The sequence below is a fragment of the Callithrix jacchus genome, chromosome 14 (genome assembly GCF_049354715.1).
Source record: "Callithrix jacchus isolate 240 chromosome 14, calJac240_pri, whole genome shotgun sequence".
Classification (NCBI taxonomy): Eukaryota; Metazoa; Chordata; class Mammalia; order Primates; family Cebidae; genus Callithrix; species Callithrix jacchus.
Window position 1 is genome coordinate 1,062,006 of NC_133515.1, and position 17,800 is coordinate 1,079,805.

General features: G+C 54.0%; 1 protein-coding gene across 1 annotated transcript in view; it reads right to left on the reverse strand.

Annotated features, from left to right (window-relative positions):
- Window positions 1-3,443: 3,443 nt before the first annotated feature.
- The window catches only part of LOC144579372 (centrosomal protein of 72 kDa-like), a 51,184-nt gene continuing 36,827 nt past the window's right edge, over window positions 3,444-17,800 (reverse strand). Inside the window, exons 5-8 of the mRNA XM_078350055.1 lie at window positions 16,695-16,885; window positions 13,493-13,619; window positions 8,433-8,541; window positions 3,444-3,603 (exon numbers count right to left, since the gene is read on the reverse strand). Of these exons, the coding sequence (XP_078206181.1) occupies window positions 3,444-3,603; window positions 8,433-8,541; window positions 13,493-13,619; window positions 16,695-16,885 (587 nt within the window). The remainder of the gene's footprint in view (window positions 3,604-8,432; window positions 8,542-13,492; window positions 13,620-16,694; window positions 16,886-17,800) is intronic.

Sequence of the window (17,800 nt, forward strand, 5' to 3'; positions counted from 1 at the left end):
CTCACAACAATGCTGTGAGGAAGGCACTACTCCGTTTCACAGATGAGGAAATCAGGGCCCAAACACAGTTGGTAAATGGTACAGCCGGGCCACAAAATGCTAAACAAAATATTCACAAACCTAACACAATATGTATGTAAAAGAAAATCGGAAATTTTAAGCGGGACTTACCTCAGAAATTCAAGGCTTTTTTCACAATAGCAAATTATGGTTGTTAACCACATCAATTATTAAAATGAGAAAAATCACGTGGTATTCTCAATCATTGCAGAAAAGGTGATATAATTCATCCATTCCTGATGCAAATTACTGACAGAAGCAGCTTTAAAATGACAAAAAAAAAACTATGACAAATAAGCGGATGAATGGTGAGGACTGATCACCCCTCTGAATATCCGAACGTGATGCCTGCTCTTCTGCCACCTCTAATCGGCACTGCACTAGTGGTTCCGACCAGCGCAGGAAAGCAAAACACAAAACAAAAATACAAACAATAAAGTGAAGATCCTGAGTAGCAGGAAAGGGAAAGAAAACCCGTTACTCACAGGGAACATGACTGTGTGCCCAGTGAGGAGAAAAGAGCTGGAGGCAAGTCATCAACATTACTAGATTGCCGGCTACAAACTAATACATGAAAATGGAATTTCCATGAAATGGCAACTCGCAATTAGGAAAATGAAACCCAAACGCATTTTTAAAAGCAGCATTGCAAAATAACAAGGACCTAGAATTAAATGTAGCAAAAGATACCAGACCACTGAGAAAGCATCCAGCTGTGCTAACATCCTTCTATCCGGGAGAGAACCTGTATTCAGTCCATACTCACTGTCTCTTCAACCCAGCATCACAGGGTGTCGATCACTCCCAAGTTGACTGACAGGTGCAAACCCAAACAAAATCCCAGCTCAACCAGCTGCTTCTCAAATGCATAAGCAGCAAGGGTCAAACGCAGCCAAGTCCTCACTTCAGATGGAAGGATGCACCCGAGAGTGTGGTACTGGCACAGAGACAGACAAGGAGGTGCAGAAACAGACACAGAAATCATCCTGACGGGCCGGGCGCGGTGGCTCATGCCTGTAATCCCAGCACTTTGGGAGGCCAAGGCGGGTGGATCACGAGGTCAAGAGATTGAGACCATATCCTGGTCAACATGGTGAAACCCCGTCTCTACTAAAAAATACAAAAATTAGCTGGGCATGGTGGCCCGTGCCTGTAATCCCAGCTACTTGGGAGGCTGAGGCAGAAGAATTGCTTGAACTCAGGAAGCGGAGGTTGCGGTGAGCCAAGATTGTGCCATTGCACTCCAGCCTGGGTAAGAACGAAACTCCATCTCAAAAAAAAAGGAACACCATGTCCGGAACACCATGAAACGGGACCCTTCGCCTTCACCACAGGCACAAAAATTAATTCTGGGTCAAACTTATATCTAAAATCCAAAATATGCAACAGAGCAGAATATCTTTATGATGAAGGCAGAGTAAAGATTATTAAAAATTAGGATCCAAAATGCTTTGATCATAAAAGAAAATATTGATACACTGGGCCACATTGTTTAAAATTTCTCTTCACTAAAAGACACCATTAAAGTAAAAACACAAGAAAAGCTATTTGCAAATGGAACTCACAAAGCAGAAATGGAAACATGAACATAACGGGATATAAAACTAATAAAAATAATCAAGTGGAATTTTTTTTTTGACATGGAGTCTCGCTCTGTCACCCAGCCTAGACTGCAGTGGTACAATCTCGACTCACTGCAACCTCCACCTCCCAGGTTCAAGCGATTCTCCTGCCTCAGCCCCCAAGAAGCTGGGACTATAGGCACATGCCACAAACTGTCTTATTTCACTTTTAGCAGAGATGGAGTTTCGCCATGCTGGCCAGGCTGGTCTCGAACTCCTGACCTCAAGTGGTCCTCCTACCTCAGCCTTCCAAAGTGCTGGGATTACAGGTGTTAGCTACCCTGCCCGGCCTCAAATAAATTTTAGAACTAAAAATATATCTAATTTCTGATATAAAAACTTCACCATACAAGCTTAGCATCAAATTAGGCGAGTGAAAGAAAAGATCGGTAAACTTTGCCACAGGACAATAAAACCATCTACAGTAAAGGATAAGAGAACAGGGATGAAAAATATTCGAGTTGAGTGACCCACAGACAGGATCACAGTCTAACAGAAAGCGAACTGGAGTCCCAGCCGGGGCAGGGAGGGAGGGAGGAGTGAGAGAGATGGGGTCAGACTAGAGTATGAATAGTGGCTGAAACTCTGCCAGAGCTGAGGAAAAATATGAACTCCCAGGTCCAAGAAGCTCACTGACACTCAGAGGAGGTAGCATCTATAAGCTTCAAGTGGCCTATCACATATATAAATTATGTGATGACAGATGAACCCCATTCCAACCCTATGAAAAATAAATCTGGTATGACACATTTTCCTGCTGAGTTACAACCAGGACCACACAGAGGTGACACAAGAGGGCAGGCAGCCTAAAGCCCAGGAAGTCCTCTTCTGGGGAACGGACCGTGGAGTCCCACCTCTGATTTCCCCAGGGATCACACGCACACATGCACACGGACATGCACACACACGTGCATGCACACACACACACGCGCACATGCACACACACACATGCACACAAACGCACACACACATACACACACACATGCACACACACACGCACATGCACACACACACACACCTAGCACAGAGCATTTTCTTCTTAGGCCTGCTCATCTTCCCAAATCATTTAAATGTCATTTTACAAAACCCTGTTTTACCATCACAGCGAGTGTGACATAGATATGGAATTTCCAAAGTAAACATCTACTTTTGTGTTCTATCATGGCACGATTTTCGGAACTACCCTGCGAACGAGAGAGCCAGGGCTTAGGCAGGTGCGTTAGCTACAATACGTTCATACCATGAAACAACACTTAAGGATTTTGCCCACATCTGTAAGTGTTACTTGTATTAAGTCTCTGAACTCGATTATTCCCACTCACCCAGCTGGTGCATAACTTGCTCTAGAAAATAACTCAACAACAAGCTGTTATAATGTGTATCCAGACACTTTTCAGAACAATGTGTCCATTTATTAAATAAAGATCATGCACAGCTCTCATTTACATGAGGTAGTGAAACACTGCATTTACGTCCTCTCTGGATACTGGATGAAAGATTAATGGTCAGTTGGTCTCAAAATATGTCAGTGTGCTTTGTCTCCAAACATGCGAAGGGCTTGGATGGGTCATATCATTTTCAGATGCTTTAGAAAACCAAGCTATAGCCCCTGAATACATTCCAAAAACCCTAAGTACTTACAAACAGAAGCAAGAACTCTTGCCAGTCAATACACTCAGTAAAGAAATAGGAAGGCACAGGCCATGTAATTCAGCAGGTAGCTCGAGGAGCAGCACTGCCTCCTGGCAGGAGTCAGCAGGCCTAGCAGCATCTGGGGCCGGCGCTCCCATGCGGAAACAGGGCCATGGTCTTCTTGAGCTCCTTGTAGCTCCAGTGCATCTGCTCCACCTCGGCTCTGTGCTGTGCCCGCACCTGGCTCAGCTCTTGCAGCAGGTGTTCATTGGTGCTGATCAGGGAGCTGCAGAACGGCAGGGAAGCGGCTGCTTGAGGCCTCTGTCCTCTCCAGCAGTGCCGCCTTCACCTGCCAGACCTGGACGTCCCCCCACATACGCCAGGCTCCTTCCACCACCCATCACATGGTCCCATCACCTGTGTCCCACTGGCTACTGCCTCCTCCCTCCTGGCCACTGGCTGACCCCTGAGCAGCTGAGAGGTGCTGCTCCGCACCGACTGAGAATTGATGAGCTGAATGGGCTAATGAGTGAGTGAACACACCCCTGGTATACCAGCTAACACACGGTTTCATGAGAAAAGGATGATAAGCATCATAGTTGACAATGTTCTAATTCTAGAAAAGATACAGAACTGAATCTTTCTGATTCCCAGTACAATCTAATAATTTTGATATCATAACAGTTTAATAGAAAAGCCCTAGTTTTTAATACTGTTGACCATTTTTATTCTGGAAGGGATTTTTAGAAATAAAGTGCTATTGCATTTTACCAACTCTGTCATCTCCAAATTGCCCTGCTCACCCAGTCAGCGGTGACTTAAGGACATTCAGGGCATTGCAAGTATTACACCAGGCAGGGCCCACTGACCTCTGCCACATGAGCCGCAGAGATGTGCAGGCCATGGACAGAGCCACTGTGCAGGCACAGGCCCTGTTCCCTTGGACACCATGGAGCCGCTGGCAGGCAGAGGCCCAGACTGGATGAAGCCAGCATGGATCCTGGGGGCAGAAGCCCAGTCCCACCATTCTGGGAGCTGTGCACCCTGCCTCATCCACATCCAGACCACAGCACTCAAGGAGCATGACCCCCAACTCTACCTTGACCTGCCACAGACAGGCCTGCCAGGTTACAGGGAGTGGCGTGGCTGCACACACCCATCATAGTCCCCTTCCTTCTGCTCCTCTGCATCTTGTCTTGGCCCAGTCTCATCTTTCAGGACCCCTCCCCTCTAACTTACACCTGTGATGGACCTATGGGAGTCTGTGGCATTTATCCAGGAAGGGGCAAAGCCTGGCTACACATATGGCCAGACTATACTCTAACCCAGGTGAGGTGTAGCAGCCTCGCCCGGAGGGGGAGGGAGGGAGTGGGGGGGACCGAGGAGGAACAGGAGGGAGCATGGGAAAGGGAAAGGGAGGGGAAAGAAGGGAGAGTGGGGAAAAGGGGGAGGGGGAGGAACCGAACACAGACCAGCCTTCCCTGCTCAGGCCACAGGAACAGGGGTTCACATAACAGCACCCACAAAACCACCCAGAGCAGCCTGTCCTCGCCTCCTCCAGCAGCTCGCCTCTTCGTTACCACACCTGGCCTTCAACCACTTCCCAACACACAATTCTTTGAATACAAACTAAGATTCCGCCTTGAGGAACCCCTCACACCCAGCCTCCTTCTCACTACCCCACTGTAGCCAGGGAGTAAAGGTGACATCTCCATGTTTCTAACTGAACACCAACTGAAATGAGGGGAAGCAGAGCTGGAGGAGTTCGGCCCAGGGAACCAGGATGCCCCACCATGCCTGGCCATCTCCACGTGCCTGTCTCCCCAGTCACATCACACTCAGAGTCACACCTCACAGCCCACACCTCACAGTCATACCTCACAGTCCACGCCTCATGGTCCATGCCTCACAGTCCACGCCTCAGTCACACCTCACAGTCATACCTCAGTCACATCTCACAGTCCACGCCTCATGGTCCACGCCTCACAGTCCATGCCTCAGTCACACCTCACAGCCCACACCTCACAGTCATACCTCAGTCACATCTCACAGCCCACACCTCACAGTCATACCTCAGTCTCACCTCACAGTCCACACCTCACGGTCCACACCTCACAGTCCATGCCTCAGTCCCAGCTCAGTCACACCTCAGTCACATCTCACAGCCCACACCTCACAGTCATACCTCAGTCACACCTCACAGTCCATGCCTCACGGTCCACGCCTCACAGTCCATGCCTCAGTCACATATCACAGCCCACACCTCACAGTCATACCTCAGTCACATCTCACAGCCCACACCTCACAGTCATACCTCAGTCACATCTCACAGCCCACACCTCACAGTCATACCTCAGTCACACCTCACAGCCCACACCTCACAGTCATACCTCAGTCACACCTCACAGTCCACACCTCAGTCACATCTCACAGCCCACACCTCACAGTCATACCTCAGTCTCACCTCACAGTCCACACCTCACGGTCCACACCTCACAGTCCATGCCTCAGTCACAGCTCAGTCACACCTCAGTCACATCTCACAGCCCACACCTCACAGTCATACCTCAGTCACACCTCACAGTCCACACCTCAGTCACATCTCACAGCCCACACCTCACAGTCATACCTCAGTCACACCTCACAGTCCATGCCTCACGGTCCACGCCTCACAGTCCACGCCTCAGTCACATCTCACAGCCCACACCTCACAGTCATACCTCAGTCACACCTCACAGTCCACACCTCAGTCATACCTCAGTCACATCTCACAGCCCACACCTCACAGTCATACCTAAGTCACACCTCACAGTCCATGCCTCAGTCACACCTCACAGCCCACACCTCACAGTCATACCTAAGTCACACCTCACAGTCCACGCCTCAGTCACATCTCACAGCCCACACCTCACAGTCATACCTCAGTCACACCTCACAGCCCATACCTCACAGTCATACCTAAGTCACACCTCACAGTCCATGCCTCAGTCACACCTCACAGCCCACACCTCACAGTCATACCTAAGTCACACCTCACAGTCCACGCCTCAGTCACATCTCACAGCCCACACCTCACAGTCATACCTCAGTCACATCTCACAGCCCACACCTCACAGTCATGCCTCAGTCACACCTCACAGCCCACACCTCACAGTCATACCTCAGTCACACCTCACAGTCCACACCTCAGTCATACCTCAGTCACATCTCACAGCCCACACCTCACAGTCATACCTCAGTCACACCTCACAGTCCACACCTCAGTCATACCTCAGTCACATCTCACAGCCCACACCTCACAGTCATACCTCAGTCACACCTCACAGCCCATACCTCACAGCCCACACCTCACAGTCATACCTAAGTCACACCTCACAGTCCACACCTCAGTCACATCTCACAGCCCACACCTCACAGTCATACCTCAGTCACACCTCACAGTCCATGCCTCAGTCACATCTCATAGCCCACACCTCACAGTCATACCTCAGTCACACCTCACAGTCCGTGCCTCACGGTCCATGCCTCACAGTCCACGCCTCAGTCACATCTCACAGCCCACACCTCACAGTCATACCTCAGTCACACCTCACAGTCCACACCTCAGTCACATCTCACAGCCCATACCTCACAGCCCATACCTCACAGCCCACACCTCACAGTCATACCTAAGTCACAACTCACAATCCACACCTCAGTCACATCTCACAGGCCACACCTCACAGTCATACCTCAGTCACACCTCACAGTCCATGCCTCACAGTCCACGCCTCACAGTCCACGCCTCAGTCACACCTCACAGTCCACACCTCAGTCATACCTCAGTCACATCTCACAGTCCACACCTCACAGTCACACATCACAGTCCATACCTCACAGTCACACCTCATAATCCACACCTCACAGTCACATCTCACAGCCCACACCTCACAGTCATACCTCATCACGCCTCATCACACCTCATAATCCACACCTCACAGTCCATGCCTTAGTCACACCTCACAGTCCACACCTCACAGCCCACACCTCACAGTCATACCTAAGTCACACCTCACAGTCCACACCTCATAGTTACACCTCATATTCCACACTTCACAGTCCACGCTTCACAGTCACACATCACAGTCCATACTACAGAGTTCACACCTCACAGTTCATGCATCAGGGTCCACACCTTACATTCATATCTCACAATCACACTTCACAGTCCCACCTCATAGTCCATGCGTTAGGGTATACACCACACAGTCATATCTCACAGTCACACCTCACAGTCCCAACCTCACAGTTATATCTCATAGTCACACCTCACAGTCCACACCTCAGTCCACATCTCACAGTCCACTCCTCAGTCACCACACAGTCCACACCTCACAGTCCACACCAGTCTACACCTCACAGTCCAAACCTCAGTCACACCTCACAGTCCACACCTCAGTCCACACCACACAGTCAACACCTCAGTCACCACACAGTCCACACCTCAGTCCACACCTCACAGTCCACACCTCAGCCTATACCTCACAGTCCACACCTAAGTCACATCTCACAGTCCACACTGCACAGTGACCTCACAATCCACACCTCAGTCACACCACACAGCCCATACCTCAGTCCACACCTCACAGTCCACACCTAAGTCACATCTCACAGTCCATACTGCACAGTGACCTCACAATCCACACCTCAGTCACACCACACAGCCCATACCTCAGAGTCCACACCTCACCTTCATACTTCACAGTCTATGCCTCACAGTCATGCCTCATGGTTGACACCTCACGACCCACTCCCCAAGGTCACATACCTCACGGTCCACACTTCACTGTCCATGCCTGATAGTCATGCCTCATGGTCAGACCTCACATCCACACCTCGCAGTCACACTTACTGGGTCACACTTCCTGATCCACACCTCATACCTGCTAGAGCAGGAAACACCTCAGTTTTCAGAGGAACATTTATGGAAGTTTCAAGGCAGCAGGGGTCCTGGGTGCCATCCAGCAAGACTCAAAAGCAGCTACTCCTTGTGCCCTCTGGTGCGACCCAGGCCAGCCCCGCCCTCCCTGTGCCTCAGCCTCCTCCCAAGGGCCCCGCCAGGCCTCCCGGTGGCAGCTGTGGCTCTCCTGCAGCATCTGCGTGAGTTCCGGGATCTTGTCATAGTGCTCCAGGTGCTGCTTCAGCTCCACAATCTCACCACACAGCCTCGTCACACTCGTTTGAAGTCCTGAAAGAGACAGAAAAGAAAGTGCCACTTTTTGGTAAAACTCATCCATGCATTTTGAAAATGAAAACAACTCTTGAACTTCCATCCTCAGGTGATCTGCCCACCTTGGCCTCCAAAGGGCTTGGATTACAAGCGTGAGCCACCACGCCTGGCAGAAAATGAAAACAATTCTAGATTTAAACTGGATCTTGGTTACCAGAAGAATACAGCAGGAAAAGATCAGTTTTAATGAGACTCAAAGACAGGGTGAGCATGAATGCCACGGCCCCACCTGTGCTGTTTCTACCCCTGCCCTCCCAGGGCTGAAGCTGTGTGGTCTGCCCTCCACAGCCCCCCATGGAGCCACACCCATGTGAGGGCAGGGGGAGGCAGCACCGGCTAGAGAGCCCATGGGTTTAGGGAAAAGCACCAAGCGGCCTACAGTGGCCACAGGTCTCCCCAGTGCCCTCTGCCTCTGCATCCATTAGCAGTGAAACACATGGCCGGTTTCCATCTACAAACCCCTGCCTGTTTCTGGATTTCCAACGCAAGAGGAGAAGAGAGATATTCTTTAGTGGCTTCCCAAATTCACACATGGGATACAAATCAACACACATACAGACCCACTCTTACAGAGCCACATGGTGACCGAGGCAGTGAGAAAGCCGGGGTTGGGGGGAAGGTGGCAGGCAAAGGGTCATGGTGACTCCTACGGCAGGCTCTTCTCACCCACAAGGCAGTGGCGCTGCAGGAGGAGCCACAGTGTTAAGGCCATGCCACGCCATGCCATGTGGAGTCTGTGTTGACATATATGTTCACGGAGGGCATGAGTGAAGGAAACGCAAGGCAGCACCATTTTGGGACATTCCACAGTCCCCATGGTAGTCAAACCAAGAGTCCTTAGATGGCAAAACCATCTTAAGCTACAGCACCCCAGAAACAACACTATAGAACCCCAGGGACAACACTACAGCACCCAGGGATGACAGTGCAGCACCCCAGGGATAACACGACAGGATCCAGAGATAACATGACAGCATCCCAGGGACAACACCACAGCTTCCCGGAGACAACACCTCAGCATCCGGGGACAACACCATGGCTTCCCGGGGACAACACCTCAGCTTCCCAGGGACAACACCTCGGCATCCAGGGACACCACCATGGCTTCCCAGGGACACCACCATGGCTTCCCAGGGACACCACCATGGCTTCCCAGGGACAACACCATGGCTTCCCAGGGACAACACCTTGGCATCCAGGGACACCACCATGGCTTCCCGGGGACAACACCACAGCACCCAGTGATGACACCACAGCACCCAGGGTCGACACCACAGCACCCAGGGACACCACCACAGCTTCCTGGGGACAACACCACAGCACCCTAGGGACAACACCACAGCACCCAGGGACGACACCACAGCACCTAGGGACAACACCACAGCACCCAGGGACAACACCACAGCTTCCCGGAGACAACACCTCGGCATCCGGGGACAACACCATGGCTTCCCGGGGACAACACCACAGCACCCAGGGTCGACACCACAGCACCCAGGGACACCACCAAGGCTTCCTGGGGACAACACCACAGCACCCAGGGACGACACCACAGCACCCAGGGACAACACCACAGCTTCCCAGAGACAACACCTCGGCATCCAGGGACACCACCATGGCTTCCTGGGGACAACACCACAGCACCCAGGGATGACACCACAGCACCCAGGGTCGACACCACAGCACCCAGGGACACCACCATGGCTTCCTGGGGACAACACCACAGCACCCTAGGGACAACACCACAGCACCCAGGGACGACACCACAGCACCTAGGGACAACACCACAGCACCCAGGGACAACACCAAAGCTTCCCAGAGACAACACCTCGGCATCTGGGGACAACACCATGGCTTCCCGGGGACAACACCTCAGCTTCCCAGGGACAACACCTCGGCATCCAGGGACACCACCATGGCTTCCTGGGGACAACACCACAGCACCCAGGGATGACACCACAGCACCCAGGGTCGACACCACAGCACCCAGGGACACCACCATGGCTTCCTGGGGACAACACCACAGCACCCTAGGGACAACACCACAGCACCCAGGGACGACACCACAGCACCTAGGGACAACACCACAGCACCCAGGGACAACACCAAAGCTTCCCGGAGACAACACCTCGGCATCTGGGGACAACACCATGGCTTCCCGGGGACAACACCTCAGCTTCCCAGGGACAACACCTCGGCATCCAGGGACACCACCACAGCTTCCCGGGGACGACACCACAGCACCCAGGGACGACACCACAGCAGACAGGGACGACACCACAGCACCCAGGGATGACAACACAGCACCCACGGATGACACCACAGCACCCAGGGACGACACCACAGAACCCAGGGACAACACCTCAGCTTCCCAGGGACAACACTTCAGCATCCAGGGACACCACCACAGCTTCCCGGGGACGACACCACAGCACCCAGGGACGACACCACAGCAGACAGGGATGACACCACAGCACCCAGGGATGACACCACAGCACCCACGGACGACACCACAGCACCCAGGGATGACACCACAGCACCCAGGGACGACACCACAGCACCCAGGGACAACACCACAGCACCCAGGGATGACATCACAGCACCCCAGGGATGACACCACAGCACCCCAGAGACAAAGAAGCCTTGGGACCCCAAACACAAGACCTGGGACAAACCCCCAGCAGCCACATGTCACATACCATGTCCACCTCTGCAGGGGTGAGGCAGCTATCAGCAGTGGGTAGCTGACAGCCCCCAAGTGTCCTTACTCCCTTGGGAAACCCAGTGGGCCAACTAGGGAACCACAGTCCTGCCCCCCATCCAAGATGGTGAGGCCCGGGAGCCCCGCGTGGTGTGGAAAAGCTGGTGCAGCCCTGTTATCCCTCAAAGCTGATCCACCTGGGCCCTGTAGAACACAGCCTGCACCAAGAGGAACAGTGGGTGTGGGGTCAGGGTCGAGGTCAAGCAGATGACAGCATCAGGGAAGGGTAGAGGAGAGAACAGGGCGTGAAAATCCCCAGAAGGAGGCTGCCCTGGCCTTGATCCATGAGGTCAGAAAGCTGTCCCGACCCTGCCTCCTCCTTGAAGTTCAGAAGAATCAATTTCACGTAAAAAGGAGTAAAGTATTGAAGCCAAATCCCATAGTTTCTGTGAGACAAAGGGTAAGGGCACAAGAACATCATACGGCAAGCCACGCCCACAGAATGAGCTCACAACCAGAGCCATCATTTCAAAATGAGCAAAACACAAAAAGGAAATGACAGAAGAGATGAAAAAACAATGACGGAAACATCAGAAAAGAGATGTCTGAACTCGGAGAAGAATCACGCTGGAAGGAAGGCTAAGAAGGAGCTAAGACAGAGCCCAGCAAGCCCTCCCTTCCCACTGATGGTTCCCAGAAACGGCCACAAAGCAAAGGAACCTCCATGTAAGGAAGCTGACTTCAGCGTCCACACAGGGCACCCACGGGAGCCAGAGTGACGTTACCACAGCGTAATGAAGCCACGTTCACCGTCCACACAGGGCGCCCATGGGAGCCAGAGGGACGCTCCCACAGTGGGTAATAAAGCCAACTTCACCATCCACAGGCCACTCACGGGAGCCAGAGTGACGCTGCCACAGTGTGTAACGAAGCTGACTTCACCATCCACAGGCCACTCACGGGAGCCAGAGTGACGTTACCACAGCGTAATGAAGCCACGTTCACCGTCCACACAGGGCGCCCATGGGAGCCAGAGGGACGCTCCCACAGTGGGTAATAAAGCCAACTTCACCATCCACAGGCCACTCACGGGAGCCAGAGTGACGCTGCCACAGTGTGTAACGAAGCCGACTTCACCATCCACAGGCCACTCACGGGAGCCAGAGTGACGTTACCACAGCGTAATGAAGCCATGTTCACCGTCCACACAGGGCGCCCATGGGAGCCAGAGGGACGCTCCCACAGTGGGTAATAAAGCCAACTTCACCATCCACACAGGGTGACCATGGGAGCCAGAGTGACGCTGCCACAGTGTGTAACGAAGCCGACTTCACCATCCACAGGCCACTCATGGGAGCCAGAGTGACGCTGCCACAGTGTGTAACGAAGCCGACTTCACCATCCACAGGCCACTCACGGGAGCCAGAGTGACGTTACCACAGCGTAATGAAGCCACGTTCACCATCCACAGGCCACTCACGGGAGCCAGAGTGACGTTACCACAGCGTAATGAAGCCATGTTCACCGTCCACACAGGGCGCCCATGGGAGCCAGAGGGACGCTCCCACAGTGGGTAATAAAGCCAACTTCACCATCCACAGGCCACTCATGGGAGCCAGAGTGACGCTGCCACAGTGTGTAACGAAGCCGACTTCACCATCCACAGGCCACTCACGGGAGCCAGAGTGACGTTACCACAGCGTAATGAAGCCATGTTCACCATCCACAGGCCACTCACGGGAGCCAGAGTGACGCTCCCATAGTGTGTAATGAAGCCACCTTCACCGTCCACACAGGCCACTCACAGGAGCCAGAGTGATGCTCCCACAGTGTGTAATGAAGCTACCTTCACTGTCTGAGCAGGCTGACAGGAGCCAGAGTGACATTCCCACAGCGTGTAACAAAGTCACCTTCAGTGTCCACACAGGCTGACGGGAGCTGGAGTGACATTCCCACAGCATATAATGAAGCCACCTTCACCGTCCACACAGGCTGCCACACCACATCCACGCCAAGACCTCCCCGAAACGTGTCTGTGGCACAAACTCTGGCGAAGGCAGCCTCCATGCCAGCCGCGAGGCAGGGGCTAGGCTCTGCACTTAGCAACTGTGTCTGTGGCTGCTCCCTCCCTCAGTAGGAATTTAAACAGGTCCACCCAGGCACATCCGAACACTGACGTTTTGCAACGTTCTTACCAGACAAACTTACCAGTGATCTGCAAATTTAATGTAGCTGCAGCGTCTGCATTTTTCACCTCTTTTTTCATACTGAACAGAAGCGATTTTAAGCCACTGTTCTCTTCCAAAGATGTATCTAAATGTTGTCTCAAATCGTTCTGGGGACACAGAAAACACACTTAAAATGCACAAGTCAAATTCAGTAAAATGCATAAAGAAAACAGAACTGAAACCTTTTGAAAACCCCAGTTCGTTTCGCGTAGTCACAACGCAAAGGCAATGATTCCGTTTCTGGCAAAGCTCCCTGCTCCCAGCCCTGAGCCCTGCCCAGCTCCACAGCACCCTTGGGAAGGGGCGGGAAGAGAGGAGGTGATGGAGAGGGGACCCCAGCCTGCAAGAGCCCCACTTCCAAGTCTCCCCATACCTCCAGCACCCTCAGGGTAGGGGCAGAGAGGAGGGGACAGAAGGGGCGCCTGGACCCGAGATTCCCACTCCTAAGTCTCCCAAGTGGTTTGTGCTCCAGTGGGACCTGCAGGCCCGATGCTGGGCAGGGCAGCTGGTGGTGGTTGATGCCTCTCCCAGGACGCCCTCACAAACACTGCAGGTCCCAGGCCTTGGTGCCAACATGACGCACGGGGGCCCTGCAGGAACCCCCTTCTGCTCTGGCTCTCATATCCTCAAAGTATCGTGAACACATGAAGCACAGGACAAGCTGTCATCAAGGAGAGGATAGGGCCATGCCCTCAGCCACATGGCAGCCTCTGCCCCTCCCGGGCCCCAGGGTGCTTAGTGAGGCATGAGCCATCTAAGCCACCAGCAGCTGTAGCCAAGGTCCCCAGGGATCCAGTCTCACCTGCCTGCTGCTTTTTCAGGCACCAGCAGGCACATCTTGGGGCTGGGGGCACTGAGCAGGCCCCACCTTGCTACCCCCAAGAAAGGGAGTGCCAGAGTCTGTGCAGTAGAGCCCTCATGCTCGGGGTATCTCTGCTCGGAGAGCCCACCCGCCTGAGCCCACCTGCCAATGACCCCTTGGCATGCAGAGATCCACCAGGCTCCCAACACCCGTGGTGAAGGCTGATCGCTGGGTCTGAGACTCTTCCCCTCAGGCTTATCTTCACCAATTGTTCATTTTGCAGCCTCCTCCCCAAGGCGTCTGCTGCAGTGATGCCAACCTGCACCTCCTTGCAGCGCTCTGGGCCATTCTGAAAGCTCCTGGCAGCACCCGTCTCATGGTTTGGCCTCCGAAGGATGCAATGAGCTCTGGAAGGCGCAGCTGTGGGCTCCCAGCTGTTTTTCATCGAACTTAAGTTCTTGCTCTGTCATCCAGCCAGAGCTGTGGCACAATCACAGCTCACCGTGGCCCCCAACTCCTGAGCCTCGCCTCCACCTACCAAAATAACTGGGATGACAGGCATGTGCCACCACATGTGACTGACTTTTAATTTTGAGGCTGAGGCCATGGCAGGTGCGGGGAATGGATGACCAGCTGCACCCAGGCTGGGCACAGCACATATGCCTCAGAGGCTGTGCCCGACACAGCAGCTGGGAGTGGGGCCAACTGTATCCCAGGACACACCACTGCAGCTTCCACAGGAAGCACAGTTCACGTGACTGAGGGATGAGCATCCCCGTGTTACAGAGTAAACTTGGGTGCTTCTGGAATGACAGAGCACCTCCCTGGAAGGCGGCGTCCACCCGACTGCCGGCTGCTCTCTCTTTGGGGTTCCTGCCCGTGGTGACTCTTCCGGCTCACTCACCAGGGAACCAAGGCTGCTCTGTCCCGTGGCCCAGGGTTGCCCTGAGGGACAGGGTTGGACAAACAGCACAGGGTGAAAAAGAAGGCTGCCATGGTGGCCACAGCTGTACGTGACTCCCACCCCAGGCGGCCCTGGTGCTCAGCTCACCCTCGGGCTCCGTCTGTCAGCTCTGTGTGGTCCCAGGCACAGAAGTGCAGGGGGTGTGCCCGGATGCATCCCACAGAAAAGACATCAGCAGTGATGGCGCCCAGCTCACTTTCCAGACAGGGCCACGTGTGTTTAAAAGCAGAGGCTTCCAAATGGGGGGTAGGAGGTCACGTGTGTTTCAATGCAGGGTTCTGGACAGGGAGCCATGTGTTTAAATGCAGAGGCTTCCAAATGAAGGCCACATAGGTTTAAAGGGAGAATTTTAGATGTGGGGCCACGTGTGTTTAAACAGAGGCTTCTGGACAGGACGGGGCATGGGCCACGTGTGTTTAAATACAGAGGCTGCCTGTGCTGTTTCGCCAACTGTCCTTTTTCTTCTCTAAAGAGGAAACATTGTGTGGGCTCTCTGAGATGTAGGTTCTCATAAAATAGACAGCATCTACCTGTCAGACAAGTTCAGAGGTGGTTTTCTCAGCCATCCCACAGTGCCTTCACTCGTGGGGCCCTGCCTTCACCAGGACTCCTGGAGGGTGGCTTCTGTCTGGGCGTGGCTCTCTGACCACCACCTCCATGTCCTGAGGATTCCAGCAGCCCGTAAGGAGGCCCGTGCAGCCTGGAGGGAGCCTGGGAGGATCCTGCCCATGAGGCCTTAGTGGAGATGGAGATGGACACACCTAACTGAGCTGAGCCTGAGGCCTGATTCACATAAATCCAAGCTGATAAAGGTGGGTTTTAAGTTGCTGGTTTTGGGGTAACTTGCCCTGTAGCTGCACCTCCCTGTAAGACACTGACCGTCATCTCCTTCGTAAAAGGAGAGTGGGCTCAGGTGTCTCCAATTCAAGGCCCTGTGAGGCGGGCCAACAAGATAAAGTCAGGTCCAGGCCTGGCTCCCGCAGCGCCTGGCACCGTGTGGCTCCCTCAGGCCCGGGGGAGGGGGCTGCTCACCTGGCACAGGCAGGGTAGCAGCAGGGAGCCTGCGATGGCCTGAAGCACTGGAGCCTCTCGGTAGGGGACTGGGGAGCCTGGGCCAGAGGACAGGGGCCTAAAGACCTTCTCCTGCTGGCGTCACCCCTGCCCACCTCCCCAGCCCAGCCCCTCCAAGGAAGGAAGGTGGCCAGCACTGCTGCTGTCCCCGAAGTGCTCTGGCCTGCTGTGAAACAGGGCCGGCAGTGATCCTGGGGGTGGCCGGGTCCTGGGCAGGGAGGGGAGATGTGCTGCAGAGATGGCAGCTGGGGCAGTGTGGCATCAAGGAGCAGCCCTCACTCCTGGAAGTCAAAGCCCATCTCCCCCAGTCACGTGGGTGCAGAAGCACCGCCAGGGCGGGCTCACCAGCTCCTTGCGTGTGCGGTGCAGCTCCGCCATCACCTCGCTCATCTCCAGGGCGTGCCGCTGCTCTGCAAGGCGACTTTGCAGGGATTTGCTCTCCAGAGCCGGGGAGCCAACATCGTCACCCACCATCGCGGAGCCATCCTGGGCTACTGTGAGTTCTTCAACAGAGGACAAAATGCGTCTTGCCTGAGCTAGGAGTGAAAATCAAATGCTACGTCAGCACTGAGACTTGGAGGGTGAACATAAAACCGGTTCAGTGTGTCCTGAATCACACAGAGGATGCCTTAAAAAGACGGCAGGCAGGGAGGGGGCGCCAGAAAACCACCTCAGGCTCTGCGCATCCACACAGGCAGGGTAGAAACTGAAGAAAGAGAAGAGGTGACCCCAAAAAAAGGCTGTGACGGGCCGCCACGTCTCAAGGTTTTAATGGCACCGCCGCAACTCGCTACGCCTTCCACAAGCACCGACCGCCCTGCTGTGGAAACCACCACAAAGACGACAGCCGGCAACTCCACACTGGAACAGAGCCAGGGACAGTGCCACTGCCACTGACCACAGCAAGCTCAGGAGGCTCCTGCAGGACACTAGCCCAGGGAGAGGTGAGGACTGGGGGCTGGGGGCTGGATGGGCTGCATGGACACCAGGCGAGGGAGAGGGGAGGGGTCTACGGGGCTGGGGTCCAGGTGGATTGCAACTGCAGGGCATCCTTGTTCTAGGAGCTGAGGGGCCACAACACTTCGAGGGGCGCTCAGACAGCTCAGAGCCACACCCAAGGTCTGGTGGGAGGAACAGGCTAGTGAGGCCAGGCTCCTGACGGACACGTACAGCCACACCCCAGGCTGTAGGAAAAAGAGAAGGTGCCACTGGGGACATGGCGCCTCCTGGTCTCCTACTGTGACCCCAGATGAGGGAGACCCCAGCATGCTCCCACACAGGTCACCCGGAAGAATCAAACAGACCCGAGTCCTGTCTGCAGAGGGACTGCCCTCCTGGGCCCCATGCCAAGCAGAAGCTCAGCAAGGCAGGCACAGCACAGGCTACACGTGAACACCACTGTCAGAACCAAACGCATTTGGATGGCATTTTGAGCAAAACAAAGTGACAGG